The 24163-nt window shown below is 47.5% G+C and overlaps 1 protein-coding gene across 1 annotated transcript in view; it reads right to left on the bottom strand.

Annotated features, from left to right (window-relative positions):
• Positions 1 to 24163, bottom strand: part of CPNE9 (copine family member 9) — a 353312-nt gene that overhangs the window by 156565 nt on the left and 172584 nt on the right. The window contains exon 8 of the mRNA XM_075321438.1: positions 8738 to 8814. Within this exon, the coding sequence (XP_075177553.1) occupies positions 8738 to 8814 (77 nt within the window). The remainder of the gene's footprint in view (positions 1 to 8737; positions 8815 to 24163) is intronic.

Genomic DNA, 24163 nt, shown 5'->3' with positions numbered 1-24163 from the left:
GTGCAGAAGAGACCTGACCAGTATACACCAACACTGGGAATAAGGAGAAGAGACCTGACCAATATACACCAACACTGGGAACGTGGAGAAGAGACCTGACCAGTATACACCAACACTGGGAACATGGAGAAGAGACCTGACCAGTATACACCAACACTGGGAACGTGTAGAAGAGACCTGACCAGTATACACCAACACTGGGAACATGGAGAAGAGACCTGACCAGTATACACCAACACTGGGAACATGGAGAAGAGACCTGACCAGTATACACCAACACAGGGAATGTGGAGAAGAGACCTGACCAGTATACACCAACAATGGGAACATGGAGAAGAGACCTGACCAGTATACACCAACACTGGGAACGTGGAGAAGAGACCTGACCAGTATACACCAATACTGGAAGCGTGTAGAAGAGATCAGGGAGCAGATTTCGGTGGACACATGTTTGAATCTGATCGAGAGCCCAGAAGGATTCAGACAGAGGTGAAAGCCAAAGGTGGATTTACAAAATACTAATAAAATAATGAAAATTTAAATTTAGATTTATTTGGGAGCAAAACAGTTTCAATGCAGTGACACGACAAGAAATTGCATAACTAATCATATGCTAAATAGTTGAAAGTCAAATTTATGTACGAGATAGCCAAGATGATTGTCTATAAAATGAAGGTCGCCTCACGCTCAAAGCTGTAGTGGATGGTGAGATATGGAGCCCAAAAATCAAACATTCAAAACATTGTTACCCTTTTGCTCGTCAGTGTACAAAATGGAAAACAAAACAGATTCATTCATTTATTTATATAATGTTTTTGGCAATTCCTTTTTTAATCAAAGGCATTTCCTGAAAATAAGATGATCACAGGGTATTCCATTACTGGAAACCTTAGTGGTCAAGGAGGGGGAGGAGGGAGATGAAGCTGGAGTATCTCACTCGTATCTTCAGTGAAAGAGAATAAGGGGGCAATCAACATGGGGAGATCTGAGTGTTCAGATCACACATCACAGGAAGGCTCCATCCATTCAGGTTACCCAAAAAATGGCAGAAGCATTAGTAACACAAACAATTACCCCAAAACTCATTACCAATATCAGGGATTGAGGTGGATCTGTCATTGGACATTTGCTTATCCTAACTTATATTATTGCAGCTGTGAACAAAACTAAAGGACCCATATTAATAGACAATGAAGGGCAAAACTACTTGGTGGTCTTCAGTATATAAAAGTATAAATACATAGACCCTAATTTGTGTTCTCATCACCTTCTCTATAGACATACTTTACATATAGTATAGTCTTAAAAGGCTGCATAAACATTGTACCTTTACCTTTAATTTCTGAATTAAGGATGGCACCTGAGAAAGCCTGGGTTACGCCTACGTTTCGCTGCCTCCCTCAGGTGCTAACTGTGTCCCAAAGCATTAACGAGACAATTTTCACATTTTATTAAAAATGTAAATCTAAAATGTTAGCATAACACTTACATCATCTAAATACCAAAAAGAAATAATTAAAGAACTCTGAATTTATTAACAGATGAAAAAGAAATTATCACTTTTGCCGAACAAACGTGGAATTTAAATAGTGAAACTTACGGCAAATCAGATTCACGTCCAACTGGAAAAAAATCACTTAGCAGCTGAAATTAACATTGCCGATGAAACAGTCTATCCTTTAATTATTCATTAATTGGAATCCGCCTGTTACCTAGGGGAGAATTCGACCTGTCATCGGCTTCCAGACAAGGCTGAGCCCATACCGGCGAGATGTCGCCAGTGCCATCATGACTGGTCCTCGGCAACATTTGTCCACACAACGGGTCCCTAGCTCTGCTCCGTGGGAGCGACTGATCATTTTTCCGCCATCTGTGCTCGTGTTTTGTAAATGAAAATAACATTTTTTCTGCAAAATTGCCACCTAAAAATCTAACTGGACAAACTGTGCCGGCACATTCGAGAAATATATAGATTTATGTTCACATCGGGGTTTTGGGGGAAAAAGAAAAATCAAAATTGGGCATGGTTTAGACTACCATCCTCCTCCACCTTGCAAAAGACTAGGGTTCTCTCTAGTTTACTGCGACTATGGTGCTGAAGAAGAGAAGGAGTCCTAGGTTGATCCCATTACCCATGGAGAAGGTCTTTCACACCTATGTTCCATAGAAGACATATGGACTACCTGTATGGTAGTGGTCCTACTGGTATCCTAGAAGAGCTATACCTTGGTAGACCTTTTAATCAATAAAAAAGAGTATTGTAGGGAAACGGATGGATATGCAAAATGTTAAAGATTGTGACATGACATGGACTTAGAGAAGGTCCGGGGTGAGATAAAACACACAACACAAACAAGGGGTACACCGGGGACACAAACAACGGTGGTGTAACGCCTGCCTGGATCCACAGACTCAGATGGGATGTAATGGACACTCTAGAGGGAAGACACTCACCAAGCAGGACCACTAGACCCCTGAAACCCTTTTACCCCTATACAGGGATTTGGAATTACACAGGGCCCTGGAGATCACTACCTGTGGAAGGCTGCAGTCCACGAGAGTAGTCGTCAGGCAGGGTGTCACGCTCCCGGTGTCCCGGCAGCCCTCCTTACCCACTGAGCCGGCACCTGCATCGCACCACCGCTCCGTACCCACTGATCCGGCCTCACCGTCATTGCACTGCTCCTTCACCACTGATCCAGTCCACGTGTCCACCGGTCATGGCTGCCGCTCCCGCTCGTGCTCTCCTGTGTCCTGCTCCTGGTCTTATGAGTCTGACTCTGAGTCTTAGCCACATGGTTCTGTATAGGACCAGGCCGCGCCCACTCTCCTGGTCTTATAGGCCCAGCACACCTGCAGCAGGAAATGACATGAGGCTGTGCTGGGTATATAAGACTGGCCTTTCCATGTGGGCGGGGCCTGATCAACGTGTCTTGAAGCCTTGTCCTTTGAGCTAGGTGCTCAGGTCCCCTTGTGCCGTGTCCTGTACTACTGTCTGTCCGTACTACCCAGCGCCTGTACCAGCATACCGTACAGTCTTAGGAACTCCGTGACCCCAGTGACTTTGTCTTCCCGTCCCCTGTGGGACGCGGCTCCCGTCCCAGCCACGCCAGTGCTCCGGCTGCCGTGTACCCTGCTCCCCGGTGGGGTGCTCGGTCCAGAGGATCCACCTCCTGGGCTTACCAGTCCTCTCTGCCCTGACACAGGGTCAAAGCAGCAATTGCGGAATAGGGACAGAATCGGCAGGCAAGGACGTAATCAGAAAACAAGCAGAGGTCAAAACCGGACCGGGCAGCGAGGTACAAAAACAGCAGGCAGAAGGGTAGTCAGGTAACAAGCGGTAATCAGCACACAAAATCACAGAACAGGATGGAACAGGAGCCAGAATTTTCAGAACTATCTCTGGCAGAGGTCAGCAGACAGGAGGGGCATTAAAAAGGGTGTGGTGTCTTCCCATTGGCTGTAACTGAATGATGGTACTTCAGCTGGGAGACACCTGCCACCTACAGTCAGCCAATTGTACTGCAGATCCCCAGGAAACCCAGACCAGTGGATGAGCGGAGCCTGTGCCCACCGGCGCCGCTGGCATCGACTCCTCTCCCATCACCAGCACGATCCACGGCAGGGACACGTTGCCACCTGGCGATCGAAGCAGAAGACTCCAGTGGTGACGTAACAGATGGGCTCTGATGCTAGGGAGAAGAAAGATGGACACCTCCTCCTCTTACTTGCCACTGTACCCTGCAATCCTAGCCAGTCCCCATACAGGTTCATCACCTGTTGCCAAGCAGGAACCTGAAGTCCTGAGAGAGCCTGCAGTAAGCCCTGGCTAATGAGTGGGAAAGTAAGGATCACTAGTCCGACAAAGTTTGTATCCTTCCTCCCTGAAGAGACAATTTGAATATATCCCAAAGGAGTATTGCTGCTATAAGACGCCGCACCACTGACAACCAGATTGGTTTGTTAGTTACCGCAAGGAGAAAAGTTCTCCCCTTAGTCTCACAGCTGCACTAAAACAACACACTAAGGGAATGTAAGACAGACAGGGGGGAAAACAACAACAGGCTAAAGGCCGCTTTACACGCTACGACATCGCTCAAGCGATCTCGTTGGGGTCATGGAATTTGTGACGCACATCCGGCCGCTTTAGCGATGTCGTTGCGTGTGACACCTATGAGTCATTTTAAATCATCGCAAAAATGTCCTAAATCGCTAATCGGTGACATGCCCCCCTATTCCCAATTATCGTTGCTGCTGCGTGTACGATGTAGTTCGTCGTTTCTGCGGCAGCACACATCGCTACGCGTGACACCGCAGGAATGAGGAACCTCACCTTACCTGCCTCCACCGGCAATGAGGAAGGAAGGAGGTGGGCGGGATGTTACGTCCCGCTCATCTCCGCCCCTCCGCTTCTATTGGGCGGTCGCTTAGTGACGCCGCTGTGACGCCGGACGAACCGCCCCCTTAGAAAGGAGGCGGTTCACTGGCCACAGCGACATCACTAGGCAGGTAAGTACATGTGACGGGTCTGAGCAATTTTGTGCGCCACGGGCAGTGATTTGCCCGTGACGCACAAACGATGAGGGCGGGTACGCACGCTAGCGATATCGGTCACGATATTGCAGCGTGTAAAGCGGCCTTAACTCATACAGTCCCAGACCTGTATTGGGACTGGGTGTCTGGACCTAGTCTTGGAGGACGGTCAGCAGCTCGAGTTCAATAACCGGTCCGGGACCGAAAGCACGACGGGGTACTGGACCCTAGGTCGGGGAGTAGCTTCAGACCAACCCGTCAATTAACCTGTGGAGGATAGTGGCTTTATGGACTATCCCCAAGAAGCTCAGAGATCAGGGACACTAGGCTCCTTGGAAGTGGTTCCAAGGGTTTGGGGTCCAAGACACTCTTACGGCACTTGCAGATTTCTACCAGTGCAACATGACGACATATTTCTAGAAAATGGTAACGAGCTATTCACTGCTTATTTATATATATATATATATATATATATATATATATATATATATATATATATATATATATATATATATATATATATATATATATACATACTGTGACCCTCATCTGCCACATCTGGCCCTATGTGTCAGCACAACCATTAATTATCTTCTTAGGGAGCAATTATCAGGACAGTCTGGCAGAAACTACAATGGCTCGTTTTTGTGGATTAAAATGTGAATATTAAAAGGTAATAAATGACCTTTAATTTTAAGAAACTCATTGCAAAAAAAAAAATTAAAAAAAATCAATCTTTAACTCCTTCCTTCCAGAAACAGCCCCACACTTGTCCATTGTTGCAATACCACACACAACCTGTGCACACGGGAGGCGCCATATTTTCTACTCCTGTTCAAAAAGGCAAATTATTTATTTTTTTTAATTGGTTCTCCTTTAATTCCCTCCGTACAAGAGGAAATCTATCATCAGCTCTATAACACTCTGCGTCCAGCGCTGCTGAAGTCATCATTGTGCAGGAGAAATACAATTATAGTGCTGACATTATGTTACACAATGCACCCCGCGTGTCGAACAGCGACTACAAGTTCACCCGATGATTGTGTTTGGTGGCTATAGTAACAGATGGAACAAAGAATGATTCAATTGCTTTGTCCTCGGCACTTTTATGACTAGATCCATCTCCGCTTTCTAAAATAAAATGTTTCACGGAATTAGAACCATTGGAAAATATTAGTATTTCTGCAGCCATGATCCTCACTGGTATAGACGAAGCACCCGCTTGACCTCGGCTCCATTCTTTTTCTATACGGCTGCTTGCCTATTTCCAGCAGTCCTATAGACAATTAATGAGATAGACGATGACAATGTTGCACCGTCACTTTACTCAAGGTTGGACTCTGCATAATATAGTTTATAGGATCATTGTAGGGATCTATGAGTAGCGTATACCTTCATTTTTGAGGAATAACCCTCTAACGTGGTTCTCCACAATTAGAAATACACAGGCTGCTTTTTTTTTTTTTAAGAAACAGCGCCACCCCTGACCATTGGCGGTATCTGGTATTACAAGTCAGATTTATTGAAGTGAATGGAGCTGAACTGCAATATCATGTACAGGCTGTTTTTTTTGTTTTGTTTTTTTTTATTTTAGAAACAGCGCCACCGCTGACCATTGGAGGTATCTGGTATTACAAGTCAGATTTATTGAAGTGAATGGAGCTGAACTGCAATATCATGTACAGGCTGTTTTTTTTTGTTTTGTTTTGTTTTTTTTTTTATTTTAGAAACAGCGCCACCCCTGACCATTGGTGGTATCTGGTATCGCAACTCAGATTTTTCTAAGTGAATGCTGAATTGCTTGAATTGCAACATTATGTACAACTAATGGCCAGAAGTGGCGCTGTTTCTGGAAGAAAGAAAGCATTTTTTTCTAATCCTGAGCAACTCTTTTAACCTCATTTAATTACGCCCTGTTACCATGTGAAAAGTGGACAACTTTTGCTATTTTTTTTCCGCTACTCCTCTTTTCTTTTTATTTTCAAATCCGCCAAACAGTTGCAGATATAGCATAATTTGAAGGTGGTGTGTGACTCATGGGATCCTCTAGGGCGTGTCGAAACAGCGCCACCCCAGACTATTGGTGGTATCTGGTATTGCAACTCAGATTTTTCTAAGTGAATGGATCTTGAACTGCAACATTATGTACAGCTAATGGCCAGAGATAGCGCTGCTTCTGGAAGAAAGAAATCATGTTTTTCTAATCCTGTGCAACTCTTCTGACATTAATTATATATATATATATATATATATATATATATATATATATATATATATATATATATATATATATATGCCATGTTACCATGTGATAAGTGGACAACTTTTGCTCCTATTTTATTTTCCACTAATACTCTTTTTTTTTTTTCAAATCTGCCAAACATTTGCAGAGATATAGCATAATTTGACTCATTGGATCCTCTAGGGCGTGTCTTTAGGTTGTTTTTGCATAATTATGATGAGCCACACCCCTTTGTACAGATTAGGAAAATCTGCAGTACTGTAAATAAAAAGACCCATAACTTTGAAAATGTATGACGATATGAAAAAAAAAATAATAATAGAAAGCACAGAATACTTAGGAGAGCAGGTAGGAAGAATATGAAAACATAAACTGGACACATGACCTGGTGAAAGGTCATCTTTACACTCAAAATTACAGTACATTTAAAAGCCACCCCTCAATGCCACTTGTGATGCCCCCAAACGTCCTCAAATGTCTTTTTAATGCATGTAAAGTTTTAGAAATATAAGACCACTTACATGATAAACTGAACTTTTGTATGCTTGCTTATATGCATTCTTGACAACTTGACTACAAAAGACCTCCGAGTGAAGCACTAAACTATAGAAGACCTCCGAGTGAATCACTGCCTACAGAAGACCTCCGAGTGAAGCACTTGCCTACAGAAGACCTCCGAGTGAAGCACTTGCCTACAAAAGACCTCTGAGTGAAGCACTTGCCTACAAAAGACCTCCGAGTGAAGCACTTGCCTACAAAAGACCTCTGAGTGAAGCACTTGCCTACAAAAGACATCTGAGTGAAGCACTTGCCTACAAAAGACCTCTGAGTGAAGCACTTGCCTACAAAAGACATCTGAGTGAAGCATTTGACTACAAAAGACTCCTGAGTGAAGTACTTGCCTACAAAAGACCTCCAAGTGAAGCACTTGCCTACAAAAGACCCCTGAGTGAAGCACTTGCCTACAAAAGACCTCCAAGTGAAGTACTTGCCTACAAAAGACCTCTAAGTGAAGTACTTGCCTACAAAAGACCTCTGAGTGAAGCACTTGCCTACAGAAGACATCACCCTGCTGAAACTGTTATGCATAAGCACTCATACTTTTATAAAGCCCTTTACATGCTCCATATCTCTGAGGCTCTCAGACATGAAGGAGCCTAGTGGTGTCATGAGTTGGTTTCCAAGAGATTTCGGAAGGCTTTTGCAATGTCTTGGAAATTTGTGAACTCATCCATGAGTCCGGTAAGTATCCAATTTTTCCATGTGAATATGCCTATACATAACCTATTCATATGCAACAGCAATCAGAGGTGGGAGCAAAAGTGACCATAAAGAGGGGGATAATAAGGTAGCCACATTTAAAGGCAGAAGTAACCCAATTAGCACTTGCCTACAAAAGACCTCTGAGTGAAGCACTTGTCTACAAAAGACCTCTAAATGAAGCACTTGCCTACAAAAGACATGAGTGAATTATTTGCCTACATATGACCTCTGAGTGAAGCACTTGCCTACTAAAGACCTCTGAGTGAAGCACTTAATTACAGAAGACCTCCGAATGAAGCACTTGCCTACAGAAGACCTCCAAGTGAAGCACTTGCCTACAGAAGACCTCCATGTGAAGTAACCTGCTGAAACTGTACATAACCACTCGTACTTTTATAAAACCCACTCCCTTAACATGCTCCATATTTCTGAGGCTCTCAGACATGAAAGAGCCTAGTGGTGTTAAGAGTTGGTTTCTAAGAGATTTCGGAAGGCTTTTGCAATGTCTGGGAAATTTGTGAACTCATCCAGGATTCTGGTAAGTTTCCAATTTTTCCATGTGAGTATGCTTATACATAACCTATTCATATGCAACAACAATCACAGTTGGGAGCAACAGTGACCATAAAGAGAGGGATAATAAGGTACCAACATTTAAAGGCAGAAGTAACCCAATTAGGTGGAGGTTTGGTTACTCACGTGAGAGGCTTCTCCAGTTTGCTCCTCTGTGATCCAATGACTTCTCCAAGTGTGCAAAAGGCCTGACCCAAAAAGTCCTGAAGTGCAAGCACAGCAAATATAGTAAAAACCATGACATTGTGCTAAATCTACCAAGAGCTTTAAGATTTTTTTGTACTGGTGACTCTAAAGTTACATGAAGTTCTAAGGATCATGGATTTCTAGAACTAAAAGCTCTGCTGATGAGTAGAAAATGTGTTTTCCATGTCAGCAATTTTTACAGAATCGTAAAAAAATGAGTTATTTTTTTATGAGTGTCTTGCAGGTTGTGGACCATCCCTGTAAGAGAAATGTCAGTCTATCAGAATCACCTGCACGTTACATTTGCTTTATGCATTACCAGACACAGTTCAATTTCCCTCTGGGTTGCGTCATATCTAACTGGGCCAGTAAATCACAGTGTAACCCAGTCACATTCCCTTCCTGCAGTCCCATGTACAGTCTCCTCCGAGGTACCATAATGATCGGAGTAAAGCTTTGCCCTCTTGGACACTGCTAAGTTGGTTTACTACGCTATACGCCAGTAGAGGTTAACCCGGTACCTTGACTTTTAAGAGGCCTGGCCACTAGAGTCCTGCACCTGTAGAGGTTAACCCGGTACCTTGACGGTTAAGGGGCCTGGCCACTAGAGTCCTGCACCAGTAAAAGTCTCCTGGTACCTAGATAGTTAACGAGCCTGGCCACCAGAGTCCTGCACCAGTAAAAGTCACCCGGTACTTAGACGGTTAAGGGGCCTGGCCACTAGAGTCGTCCACCAGTAGAAGTCTCCCGGTACCTTGACGGTTAAGGGGCCTGGCTACTAGAGTCCTGCACCAGTAGAAGTCTCCCGGTGCCTTAACGGTTAAGGGGCCTGGCCACTAAAGTCCTGCACCAGTAGAAGTCTCCTGGTACGTAGATGGTGAACAGGCCTGGCCACTAGAGTCCTGCACCAGAAGAAGTCACCCGGTACTGAGACGGTTAAGGGGCCTAGCCACTAGAGTCGTCCACCAGTAGAAGTTATCTGGTACCTTGATGGTTAAGGGGCCTGGCCACTAGAGTTCTGCACCAGTAGATGTCTCCCGGTACCTTGACGGTTAAGAGGCCTGGCCAGGAGAGTCCTGCCCCAGTAGAAGTCTCCCGGTACCTTGACAGTTAAGGGGCCTGGCCACTAGAGTCCTGCACCAGTAGAAGTCTCCCGCTACTTTGACAGTTAAGGGGCCTGGCCACTAGAGTCCTGCACCAGTAGAAGTCTCCCGCTACTTTGACAGTTAAGGGGCCTGGCCACTAGAGTCCTGCACCAGTAAAAGTCTCGTAGTACCTTGACGGTTAAGGGGCCTGGCCACTAGAGTCGTCCACCAGTAGAAGTCATCAGGTACCTTGATGGTTAAGGGGCCTGGCCACTAGAGTTCTGCATCAGTGGAAGTCTCCCAGTACCTAGATGGTTAACGGGCTTGGCCACTAGAGTCCCGCACCAGTAGAAGTCACCTAGTACCTTGACGGTTAAGGGGCCTGGATGTAGGCATTCCATCCTCAGGCTCCTATATCCTGGAACTACTACATTCAAGTATCAGTCTCTAATTACAACGCTGTTCACACCCTGTGCCTTCTGCCTCTCTTGAGATACATGCTCTTGCCTTTTGTCTTCTTTGCTCCATTGCTACAAACTACCCATCCGACCTCCACTACTGACCGACTATACGTCTGTCATGTTCACTCACCAGGCCTCCTACGACTCTTTCTAAAATGAACCATCCTTTCCCTGTCAGCTGACCCCTCACAGGGTGGGTTAGTCCTAACACTTAACTGTTTCTGTCCCTGCAGTCTGTTGCTGGGCATAATTAACCTTTTACCTACATTTTTACATGTTATTCTAATACACATTATATTAACATTGCTACATTACTATGCATATTGTATATTACTCTATCACAACATACATTAGACAGAAACATCACATTACAATACATTACATTTCATAGACCACAATATTTACAAAGGACGTAAGACATTATTCACATTGCACAACATTGATTGACTGATTGACTCATGGATACAGAGGATTGCGGCATCAAGATTTCCTGCAGAGTTGATGTGATGGGACCAGCCCCGCAGTCCATTATCCATCAAGAACAGTACCGCTTCTCTCTCCCTCAAGCTTGCCCCGCACTGAAAGAAACCGATGCTGACATAACTTTGTGGCCTGTCTTCTCCTCCATCATGCAACTGAAGTCCTTCCCGCGATCGTAGTACATCAATGTGCCCCGTGTCACTTGCTACACGAGTACTTCTCCCCCCGGCTGGTCTAATGGAACAGGATTTATGCCTTTCCCTCCTTCTTATCCATGGTGATGCCCGCAATCCATTATAGCAGTTTACCTCCAGGGACGGGACGTCTTTCAGGATAAAGTGCCCCAGTAGATGTGGGTATAGGAAGGGGGTGAGGTCTTCAGTAGGGCCCATGGGGTAACTACCGGATGTTGGGCCAGCAAGGCTTTCAGCTGTTCGGCTCGACCACGAGGCTGTGGTCGAGTTGGGATTTAGGCCCCAGCTTCTGAAATGGATTAAGGGGTCCAGGTGACCTTCTCCACCAAGTCACCTGTCCTTACCTGTTTCGTCACCAAAGCCAACAGATGTCGGACTTGGGCACGCCCTAGTCTGGAGCCTTCCCGGACATTTGTCATCTTCAACTCTTCCACCAAACAGTTCCTCTACTCTTCCTCTAACTTCTCACAAAATGGCGCTGTCCCACTCATCACTCACCAGCCAGTTGTTCGGCTCCACCTCAGGCTGGGTGGAGTCTCTTCCGGCTGACCGTCCCATTTCCCTCAGGCTTTCACCCATTCCGTGCAGTGGCCGGGCCTTCTTTTGCCACTTTGTCCGATGGGGCAGACACAGGTCATCATTGGCTTGCATCTCCATGCGTGGCACTTCTGTTGATGGGCATAGCTTCTCGAGGGCTGAACAGATTTTTGCACCCTTCTGCTCCATTGCCACCCATGACAGATGGGATCTTCTTTTAGAGCCGTGCCACTGTCCTCCATTTTAGAGTCAATGCTCATCTTTGACCTCACCATAGTCGCCATCTTCAACGTAGCTCGTGCCTTCCCCGCAACACTAGGATCTTCCGTCGGCAAGGGTTGATCCTGCCGACTATGTCAAGTATCGAGTAGTGCGAGACAGTAGTTGAGGGAGTGGGATTGACTCTAGAAGCCCCGGCACGTTCTATGAAATACCTGGTCCTGGTTGGGTGTGTGGACTTCGACCATGGGAGCTGGAAACCTATGAAGGCCGCATACTGCCACTGATGTCTATTGGCTAGGACCGGATAATGAGCCACACGCACAAGAAGAACAACAGTTCACTTTAAACCACAACTGTTCTTGCACTCTGTTGCTGGGCAGACTTAACCTTTTATCTACATTTTTACATGTTATCCTATTACACTTTCATTACATTATCAACACTGCTACATTACTATGCATATTGTACTTTACATTATATATTATTCTATCATAACGTACAATACACAAAAACACATTACATTATCAATACAATAGATTACACTTCACAATATTTACAAAAGACGCAAGACATTATTCACATTACACAACAATGACATGATGGATGTCTTCAGGGGCAAGAACGTGACCTCCATTGTCCACCACTCTTACACTATCTGTCATTATAAAAGAGGGGGGTGAGCATTTCAGAGTAAACTATACCTGTCTGAAATGACAGAGGCAGTGTCTGATTCATGGTGCCTGTAGTTAAAGCGGGGGGACCGGAGCGGTGGCGATAGAAGATGAAGCCGATGGAGGGTGAGTATAATACAAAGGGCGGGGGACTTAGATTTATAGGGGTTTTCCCATGAACAGAATTCATTTTAATCAATAGATTTTAGAATAATAATTTACACAATTGAATGTGTTTAAAAAAAATGTTCCTGTGTTGAGATAATCTTATAAATGTCCCTGCTATGTACTGTGTAATAGCTGTGTCTGACTGTACAGGGACATGGTCTAATCATACCACAGCTCCTGAGCAGGGGAGGAAGGAAAAAAGTATATAGATATTACTGTATGGAATCACAAATGATTCTTTCTGTGAAGTAAAACATTTTTTAAAAAACAGGCAGGATATCAAGCTTCCACTTGTGGGTGCAGGGACTTAAGGCTGCTTTACACCAGGCAATCTATCGTGCGATAGATCGTCGGGGTCACGGTTTTTGTGACGCACATCCGGCATCGCTGGCGATGCCGGCCTGTGTGACACCTCCTAGCGACGCAGTATCGCTCACAAATCGTGAGTCGGGTACTGCTCGTTAGGTTCCATAATATCGTTTACTTTAGTTGACCATCGTTTCCGTGGTAGCACACGTCGCTCCGTGTGACACCACGGGAACGATGAGCAGCTCACCTGCCTCCCGCGGCCGCCGCCGTCTCTATGTGGAAGGAAGGAGGTGGGCGGGATGTTTACGTCCCGCTCATCTCCGCCCCTCCGCTTCTATTGGCCGGCGCCCGTGTGACGTCGCTGTGACGCCGAACGTCCCTCCCACTCCAGGAAGTGGACGTTCGCCGCCCACAGCGAGGTCGCACGAGAGGTAAGTATGTGTGACGGGGTTTACTAACTTTGTGCGACACGGGCAGCGATTTGCCCGTGACGCAAAAAGGACGGGGGCGGGTACGATCGATTGTGAAATCGCACAATCGGTCGTACCGTGTAAAGCAGGCTTTAGAGAAGATCCAACTTCTAAGTGCAATAAGACAAAAATCCCACGAGAGGTCACTTGCACAAGTGTCAGAATAGTCAAACAAGCTAAAGTCAAAACCGGGATGTCAAGTGTAACCACGGGGGTGAGGAAACCATAGTTAAGTGGAAACAAGGGGGTTGGAAGCCAAGGAGTCACGTCAGGAGCCTAAGGGGAGCAGAGCCATAGTCAGGGGACGTAACTGAGGTCGAAGGCCGGGAGATCGGGTAAATACAGAGGAGGGGTTGGAGGCCTAGACACAGAACACGACAGGGGTCAGGTATACAGGATGGGAGGACAGAACTAGGGGAACGGAGGTCAGGGAGAGGTAGGCTGGGAAGCGGGACAGATAACAGAAAGCTCACAGGAACCAGGGTGTCTGCTGCAGAACAGAGCTATTACTGGCGGCGTTCCGGAGAACTTCACACAATAATAAAGCACCGAGAGTCCCAGAACAAGGCATGACCGCACAGACCCCCCCACCTAACTTAACCCTGTCAGAGCCAAGCTATAGTCATGACAAAGGGGAATGTTTTATCTCACAAAAAGAATCAGTTATGATCTTATGCTGTAATGTCTTTATACTCGAGGACATGTGATATGATCAGACCATGTTCCTGTACGGTCAGACACGGCCATTACACAGTACATAGCAAGGGAACATATATAAGATTATCTCAGCACAGGAACATTTTTTTTAACCACATCCAATTTTGGAAATGATTATTATTATAAGATCTATAGATTAATATCAAATTTGAAATGATCTTTGTCTTTGGGAAATCCCCTTTAAGCACCATTCCAGCGGATCAATATAATAAAAAAGCTGGAATAGCAGCAGAATCAGTTGTCAGGTTCACTTTAAATTAGACAGGCGGCTGTCCGTCAATTGGGAGGTTGTGTTTTGCATGTAAACGAAAAGAGAGGAAAGTTCCCTCATTTCCATAGCCGAGCAGTCAGCTGAGAACAATTAGTTTTAACATGAATAATCTCCGCCAGTGCAGACAGGCCAGAAATAGAAAACCTAAAATTACAGCTAATGCAAATAAATTTGCGCAGGCTGTGATGTTTCAAAGATGCTGATTTCCTCTGAATCACTGAGCGGCTGCAGCGCTTCTTAGCATGAAAACATTTTGTTTCCCGAATCAGGAGGCTGCAGATAGGAACGGCTGGAGGGCCGGGTGGTGGGCGTTCATCCCGCTGATTTTGATGAATAGGCCTGATTTTTGTATTTTCAAATAAGGATTAAATACCCCCGAGAAAGCAACATGTTAACGGGATAAATTAGTGTAAAAGTGGGCGGGTTTATGCAAATATTGATTTCTGTTTCTTCTCTGCCCAATTAAAGGTTATTAGTCGCAGACAGGAAAATAAGCCTTTATTCTGAGTGGGAGTCTCGGTAGAGAAAGGTTCTCTCGAGAAATCCTTGAGATTGTAGTACACTGGAAATCAACGTAAATGGAACTAAATCTATGGTTACTGGGTGCACTGGTCACAGGAGGTCCTGCTGCTGGGACCGTTGGTTACTGGGTGCACTGGTCACAGGGGGTCCTGCTGCTGGGACCGTTGGTTACTGGGTGCACTGGTCACAGGGGGTCCTGCTGCTGGGACCGTTGGTTACTGGGTGCACTGGGTCACAGGGGGTCCTGCTGCTGGGACTGCTTGCTGTACTCTGCACTTTATGCTCAATTTCCAGTAGCACCCCCGCAGGAGAAGAGGAGCATTACACAACAAATTAAAACCAATGCGATGTTTTGGGTGCTCCTCGTAGCTACGTCCTGACTAATTATTGGAACTTTAGAACCCCCCCCCTCAATTAACTCAAAATTGTCTAATAAACCAGTGTCCCACTTGCAAGCGACTTGCATGAGAATCGAGTCGCATCACCAGGAGCAGTACAGTACAGTACAGTCCAAAAGTTTGGACACACCTTCTCATTCAAAGAGTTTTCTTTATTTTCATGACTCTAAAAATTGTAGATTCACATTGAAGACATCAAAAATATGAATGAAAACATGTGGAATGAAATACTTAAAAAAGTGTGAAACAACTGAAAATATGTCTTATATTCTAGGTTCTTCAAAGCAGCCACCTTTTGCTTTGATTACTGCTTTGCACACTCTTGACATTCTCTTGATGAGCTTCAAGAGGTAGTCACCGGAAATGGTTTTCCAACAGTCTTGAAGGAGTTCCCAGAGATGCTTAGCACTTGTTGGCCTTTTTGCCTTCACTCTGCGGTCCAGCTCACTCCAAACCATCTCGATTGGGTTCAGGTCTGGTGACTGGAGGCCAGGTCATCTGGCGTAGCACACCATCACTTTCCTTCTTACTCAAATAACTCTTACCAGCCTGGAGGTGTGTTTGGGGTCGTTGTCATGTTGAAAAATAAGTGACGGTCTAACTAAACGCAAACCGGATGGAACAGCACGCTGCTGCAAGATGCTGTGGTAGCCATGCTGGTTCAGTATGCCTTCAATTTTGAATAAATCCCCAACAGTGTCACCAGCAAAGCACCCCCACACCATCACACCTCCTCCTCCATGCTTCACGGTGGGAACCAGGCATGTAGAGTCCATCCGTTCACCTTTTCTACAAAGACACGGTGGTTGGATCCAAAGATCTCAAATTTGGACTCATCAGACCAAAGCACAGATTTCCACTGGTCTAATGTCCATTCGTTGTGTTCTTTAGCCCAAACAAGTCTCTTCTGCTTGTTGCCTGTCCTTAGCAGTGGTTTCCTAGCAGCTATTTTACCATGAAGGCCTGCTGCACAAAGTCTCCACTTAATAGTTGTTCTAGAGATGAGAAGGTGTGTCCAAACTTTTGGTCTGTACTGAATGTCTGGAGAGCGGCAGGTCATGCCGGGTGATACGACTTGATTCTCACGCAAGTCACTTGCAAGTGTGACACCACCCAAAGGGGCCTTTTACATTGCATACTGATCTCCGTTCAGTGGTACCACTGGGGCTTCCATCCAAACCCCCACAAAACGGGTTTCGGACGTGTGCGCCGACGGGCCATTGACTATAATGGTGCAGACGGAGTTGTGCACCATTTTCGGGGGTATATGCTTACTGGGGACAGACACCCTAACGTAATATGCTGAGTCAGGGTGTCCATCTGCAGAAAGCATATACTCCTGAAAATGGTGCACAACAGAGCACATGGTGACTCTGCACCATTATAGTCAGTGGCCTTGTAGGTGTGTATGTCCGAAACCCATTTTGCGGAGCGTTCGGACAGACACACCGAAGGGACCACTGAACAGAAATCTAAATGCAGTGTGAAAGGGGCCTTAGAGAGGTTTTCCTATGAACAAAGTTAATTTTAAAGTTGATTTTAATCGATAGATCTTGGAATAATAATAATTTCCACAATTGGATGTGTTTATAAAAAATGTTCCTGTGTTGAGATAATCTTATATATGAGCCCCTGCTATGTACTGTGTAATTGCTGTGTCTGATCATACCACATCTCCTGAGCCGGGGAGGCCGCAAAATAGAGTATACAGATATTATAAAACAGAAAAATAGCTAATTCTTTTGTGAAGCCCTACAGGTGCGGTGCAGCAGTGTATTACCCTTAGGGACTCCACGGGATGGGACGGTCTGGTCACAGGTAGGGAACCTTCGTTTTGGGATTCGTCGTGACGCCACTCTCAGAATTGCGGTCAGTGAGGACCGCCACTGCAGGTTAAGGGATGCCTGGGGCTGATGGTGGGTGCAGTCGGTTGTAATAGCCTCCTGAGAGTAAGGCTATGTGCGCACGTTGCGTACAAGCCCTGCAGAAATTTCTGCAGCGATCTGAAGAGCACATGTGCGCTTTAGATCGCTGCAGAAATGTCCGTAGTGAGCGCCGATTCCATGCGCTCTGCCTGCAGCTCCTGCCATAGACAGAGCAGGAGCTGCCGGCAAAGCGCAGGAAAGAAGTGACATGTCACTTCTTTTTGCGCAGCGCTTCGGCAGTAGCCGAAGCGCTGCGCTCTTAAACGCCACGTGCGCACGGCCCCTGCACAGTCTCCATAGACTGTGCAGGGGACGCAGGACGCATGCAGTTACGCTGCGCTACAAAGCGCAGCGTAACTGCATGTTTTTACGCGACGTGCGCACATAGCACAAGGCAAGCCCCAGGTCCCTGTGTACGTGTGTGGGACCACAGGTCGCAGAATGACTCAAACACAGTCCAAGAAGTCTTTTAACGTGTTTACTCACTGTTTGGAGGTCACGGTGAGATGCCCGGGCGGCACTGTGATAACCAGGTGGAACCAGGAATTCCAGGAGGCCATTCTGAGGGTAGCTGTCCACTCGCCCTCCTTGCACTCTTTTTTTGTTTGGGAGGATCCCTTGCTTGAAGCGTGGTAGGACTCCTCCAGGGAAGCTGTTACTACCCTGCTCCCCTCTCTCTGGCCCGTCTGCCGGCCTTGTGGCCTTGGTGGGATGGCTTCGGGCCCTGTCCCCTTATGGGCCTGGTGATTGCTGCTTGGCTCGAGCTCGGTGTAGTAGTGGTGAGGGCATGAAGTACCCCCACCTGTAGGTTAAGCAGCTCTGGATGATTTGCTGCCTGTACTGGGGATCTGTTTCCCCTTGCGTGCTCGGATACCAGGATCTCCGTACTCCGCCACCCCTCTCTCTGGATGTCTTTCAGGCCGACCCACGGTACCCTTTCTCCCCCGCTTCCAGCTACTGCACTCCTCAGGACCTGGCCGACACCAGAGCCCCCTCTCTGCTTCCTTCCACACCCTTCAAACTCCAGACTCCTTCTCCACTTCCTCTCTCCTGCTTCCTAGCAACCAGCCTCTGAACACACCCCTAGCTGGGAATTGAAAGTTAACCCCTACTGGCTACCCAAGGGTCCCTTCTAGTGGTGTGGGAGACCTGGTCACTATGTGTTTGTGTGTGCACCTCATCCTGGCCTTTGGAAATTACCTGGAAGCATTGTCCCCGCATGGGTGCAATACTCTGTGGTGCCTGACCAGGTCAGGGGCGCCACATTCCCCCTTAGTTATCATCAGCACGTCCTCGGGCTGCAAAGACAAGAGAAAAAGGTAAATACAAACTTTTCCCACACAGGGGCAATCATTTACATTTAAACATACCAGGTACCATTTCACCACCAACTACCCACATGTCCGAAACCCACCCAAAAAACTCCAGGAGGTAGGTCGCCGGTCCTTTTGGTGACCAGGTCTGGGCCATCACATTCCCCAGACCTTTCCTCCAATCTTCCTCTCCTGAGGAGAGTGGTGTAAGGTAGGCCCCATAAACAGGCGTACCCGCTTCCGAGTGTTGGAGGGCAGGCCCCATAAACAGGCGTGCCCCTGGTTGGTGCAGAGCCATGCCCCTCAACAGGCAGACCCTGTGGTTGGTACCAAGGAGGTAACTTTTTACAATGCAAGAGTTTGTGGTTAAAGCCAGTTCATAACCGATGGTCCATTTTTAAAGTGCACGTAAACTAGTGCAAAGAAAACATTTTAAAGAAGTCTCACAATAGTCCTTGTGGGCACATTTCACTTAAACGTTACTTAACTGTAAACAGGTGAAACATTACATTTCATACCGTCACTTTGAACTAAACTGTACTTTCTCTATAGCGTAATGGGAGCTGACCAAAGTTGCTGCGGGTTGATCTACGCAGTACTATACTGTCATCTGTCTGAGGTTGTGTCCTCCCACCCGATGTATGTGTCTCAATGTGAATAATGGGTGTACTGGGTATTGATACCAGTGCATGGTCTTCTGCTTCAGCTACATTTGGCTCTTCCAGGTTCTGAACAGGTTCTTCTGGTTCTCTTACTTCTCTAGATTGAGGGAATGTAATGACTGGAATAACTACTGCTCCATTGTATTGAGGCCAACTTGCTGGGAAATCTCCAAGTACAGTATGGATCATCTTTTCTTTTGGTTCTTGAACAGGCAAAGGGTTGGGAATTTCTTCAGGGGTTCTTAGTTGTTCAGGACATTTCTTTAGGCGATCTCTAGAAACGACAGCTGTTGTTTTTCCTCCATCTTTGCTGATAAGGCATGTCTTTTCACTGCTAAGCGTCGATGGTAACACAGTATAGGGTTCTTCTTCCCAGTGATTGTCAAGTTCATGATGTCTTCTCTTTCTCTTGAGAACTATATCTCCTGGCATCAAAGGAACAGCAGGTGCTTTTCGATTGTAGGCTTTTTCTTGTTTCTCACGCTGCTGAGTCAGGCTTCGCTCCACACACTCTTGTACTTTCTTGTATTGGGCTTGGCGGTTGGAATCCCAATCAGCACCTTGTAGATGGTCTTCAGGGGTCTGAACTCCCATTTCCAGATCTACTGGCAATCTCCCTGGTCTGGCCCTCATCAGGTATGCCGGTGTGCAGTTCGTGGAACTCACAGGGATGTTGTTATACATGTCCACTAGATCGGGCAGTTTTTCTGGCCACTGACTTCGTTCTTCTAGTGGGAGAGTCTTCAGAAGGTCGAGAATGATGTGGTTCATCTTCTCACACATGCCATTGGTCTGAGGATGGTAAGGCGTGGTACGGATCTTCCTGCAGCCGTAAAGGTTGCAAAACTCCTTAAACACTTCAGCTTCAAAGGCTGGTCCTTGGTCAGTGAGCACTTGATCTGGGTAGCCATGTGGTCGACAGAAATGTGTCTGGAAAGCTTTGGCTGCAGTCTGACCGGTCAAGTCCTTGACTGGTACTACCACCAGGAATCTGGAGTAGTGGTCAACCATAGTGAGAGCGTAGTTGTAGCCTTGTCTGCTGGGTGCCAACTTTACATGGTCCAGGGCCACGATCTCCAGGGGCCGTTTAGTTTGGATTGGCTGGAGTGGTGCTCTCTGGCTGTGCTGGTCTTTTCTTCTAAGATTGCAGGGCCCGCAGTTTCGACACCACTTCTCTAGGGCAGATCTCATGCCCACCCAGTAGAATCTTACTTTCAGTAGGGCCTCCAGTTTCTTCCAACCAAAGTGGCCTGCACCATTGTGATAGGCTTCTAGCACCATCCTCGTATCCTTCTGTGGTACAATCACTTGCCACACCTTCTCATGCGTCCTCGGGTCAATGATGCTCCTGTAAAGTTTGTCTTGATAGATGAATAATCGACCCCTCTCCTTCCATAGGTACTGTGCCTCAGATGGGGCTCCTTTGTCAAGGCTGGCGCCAGGCTGGTTGATCAGTTTCTTTACCAAGCCTACCGCTGGATCATTTTCCTGGGTCTCCTTCCAGTTGTAGTGAGGTAGTGGGTTCAGGGTCACCTCTTGGCGGTTGGCACGCAACTGCCGGCACTGTTTTGCTCCATGGCGATGGAACGCTGGCAGCTCAATTTCTTCAAGATCATCTACATCTTCACCCTCGTCTGCTAGGTGAGGCATCCTGGACAGAGCATCTGCGTTGCCGTTCTTGCGGCCAGCTCGATACTTGACAGTAAAGTCATAATTCGCCAGCCGGGCTACCCAACGCTGCTCCATGGCACCCAATTTAGCAGTGTCCAAGTGGGTCAGGGGGTTGTTGTCCGTGAAGACAGTGAATTTGGTGGCTGCCAGGTAGTGCTTGAACCGCTCTGTGATAGCCCATACCATGGCCAGGAACTCTAGCTTAAATGAGCTATAATTTTCTGGGTTTCTTTCAGTAGGCCTGAGCTTCCTGCTGGCGTAAGCAATCACACGCTCTTTGCCTTCCTGCACCTGTGAAAGCACTGCTCCCAGTCCCACATTACTGGCATCTGTATACAGTACAAATGGTAGACTGTAGTCAGGGTAGGCTAGGATCTCTTCACCCGTCAAGGCCCCTTTCATTTGTCTGAAGGAGTGTTCTTCTGCTTCTCCCCAGTGAAATGGCGGGCCGGAGGTCTTTCCTTTCTTCTTTGGGTGGCCTACCAGGAGCTCTTGCAAAGGCGCTGCCATTTTCGTGTAGCCCTTGATGAACCTTCTGTAGTAGCCTACCAAGCCAAGGAACTGGCGTACCTCCCGGACGGTAGTAGGTGTGGGCCATTCCTGGATGACTGTGACCTTCTCTGGGTCCGGTGCTACTCCTTCTGCACTGACCACGTGACCTAGGTACTGGACCTTTGGCTTCAGTAAATGGCACTTGGATGGTTTCAGCTTCATTCCATATCGGGATAGCGCTTCAAAGACTTCAGCCAGGTGTTTCAGGTGGTCCTCGTAGGTCTTGGAGTACACGATGACATCACCCAGGTAGAGCAGGACGGTTTCAAAGTTGAGGTGCCCTAGGCAACATTCCATAAGCCTCTGGAAGGTCCCGGGGGCATTGCAGAGTCCAAATGGCATGCTGTTGAACTCACAGAGGCCCATTGGGGTGGTGAAGGCCGTCTTCTCCCGATCTTCTTCTGCTACAGATACTTGCCAGTAGCCACTAGTAAGATCTAGGGTAGAAAAGTAGTTGGAGGTTTTCAAGGCAGCGAGGGATTCCTCTATCCTTGGCAAAGGGTAGGCATCCTTGTGTGTTATCTGATTTATCCGTCTGTAATCCACACACATCCTCATCGTGCCATCCTTCTTCCTCACCAGGACCAGGGGAGCTGCCCAGGGGCTGCAACTGTCCCTTATGACTCCTGCCTCCTTCATGTCCTTCAGCATGTCCTTTGTGCGCTGGTAATGGGCTGGTGGAATAGGCCTATGTCTTTCCTTAATGGGAGGATGACTGCCTGTGGGTATGTGATGTTACACCCCTTTGATCCTACCAAAGTCTAGTGGGTTCTTACTAAAGACCTGCTCGTATTCCTGCACGACCCTGTAAACCCCATGTTTCTGGTAGACGGGTGTAGAGTCGGTCCCCACGTGGAGTTTCTGGCACCAGCCCTCTAACTGCTTTTGGGAGGTCTCGCCCTCTTTTGAGTCAGCTTGTGTCAGGGGACCTACAGGTGTTATAGCGTCATTTGAGCATGTAAACAGTTTGGCTATGGTAGCGTACCTTGGCAGTCTGGCTTCCTCCTCCCCACAGTTCAACACTCGTACAGGCACTCGTCCCTTGTGTACATCAACTACCCCCCTGGCTGTCAGAATCGTGGGCCAGTGGTCTGAATGAGTGGGCTCTAGTACAGCCTGGTAATCCTGTCCTCTGAGACCTACCGCTGCTCTACACCACATCATCATTTCACTCCGTGGGGGTATCACAATGGGGTTAGCATCCATCACCCGCACACTACCAATCTCACCGCCAGTCTGTTTTACCTGTTGCTTCCTCAGGATGATTCGGATCTCCTTTTGCAAGGCTCTTTGCGACCCGCCCTCAGCACCTTCAAGAATCTGGTGAAGCAACAACAACACTTCCCCTAGGCAATTTTCTATGACATTAGTACCTAAAATCATTTGCGGGTTCCTTTCTCTAATATCAGTGTCCACAACAATCAGTCCTTGTCCCTTCATTTCCTGCCTTCCCACCTTTATGGTTACCTCCTTGACCCCAATCTGGTCTATAGGTTGTCCGTTGGCAGCATAGATGGTGAGGGAGGGGTCCGGTGGTCGGAGATCGTCGTCCGACCAAAACCTACGATACAGGACATACGGGATCGTGGTTACCTGAGAGCCGGTGTCCAATAATGCCGGGGTAGGGATCCCATCCAGGACGATGGACAGGACAGGACGTCCACCCACGTACTGATCACGGCAGCGACCTGGGCCTGATCTTCTTAATCCTGAGGACTGGCCCTCGGCCCCAGGTTTGGCTCGTTTAAAGGGCAAGCCCTTGCATAGTGACCTGCCTCCTGGCAACGACGACAGATGGGTTGTCCAGATGAGTCATAGCGATCACTGCTCCTGCCTCGGGTTGTAGGACCTCTTCTCCTCCGCATCCAAGGGACGTCCTCTGGGCTGTCAGCTAGCAGGATCCGATGAGGGACTTTGGTTTCTGAGGGCAACTGCATTGCTTTCAGGATTTGTGCGACATCCTTAGTGAGCTGTTGCACCTGGGAGGATAGTGTATTTATAGTCTCTGCTGGCGCGTTGAGTCCTTTTGCAGTTACCAGGGACTGCGAGGAGGATTCCGCTCCTGCAGCCGTGGAACTGGCAGGCCATGCGGGTGCGACGGGGTCTGTGTCCACAGGAGGTTGGAGTGCTTTCACTGCCCTGTCTTTCAGAATGGCAAAGTCCACGTCAGGGTGTTCCAGGGACCACAGCTTCATCTGCTTCCCATCCTCAGGAGAGCGCAGGCCCCGCAAGAATTGTTCCTTCATCATCCGGTTTCCTTCCTGATCACTGACAGGGTCCACCAGCTTGAGAGCCCGTAGTGCAGCCTGCAGCCTGAGGGCATAGTCTCTTATGCTATCTTGGGGCTTCTGACGGCAGTTATAGAAGTCCGTCCTCAGCTCTCCCTCTGTGCGGTGTTCAAAAGCAGCTGCTAGTTTGGCAAAGATGGTCTCAACAGAGCCCCGGTCATCATTGGTCCAGGACTCAGCCTCCAACTCTGCTGCTTCAGTCAATTGTCCCAGCACCACAGCGGCCCTCTGCTTACCAGTCATCGCGTGCATGTCTAGCAGGGTGTTGATCTTCTTCTTAAACCCGGTCAGCGTGTCTATTTTACCGGCGTATTGGGGCAGCCATTGCGCTCCTGGGACATACAGTAAGGAAACTGGCATTATGGGGGAGACTTCGGCCGGCGCGGCTGCGACCGCGGCACCGGCACCGGGCGCTGCTGCGTCCAGCGCGACGGGGGCGGGCATCGCTTG

Source organism: Anomaloglossus baeobatrachus, chromosome 8, assembly GCF_048569485.1.
Source record: "Anomaloglossus baeobatrachus isolate aAnoBae1 chromosome 8, aAnoBae1.hap1, whole genome shotgun sequence".
Classification (NCBI taxonomy): domain Eukaryota; kingdom Metazoa; phylum Chordata; class Amphibia; order Anura; family Aromobatidae; genus Anomaloglossus; species Anomaloglossus baeobatrachus.
The sequence above is the reverse complement of the archived record's forward strand: the minus strand, read 5'-3'. Positions and strand labels throughout refer to the sequence as shown.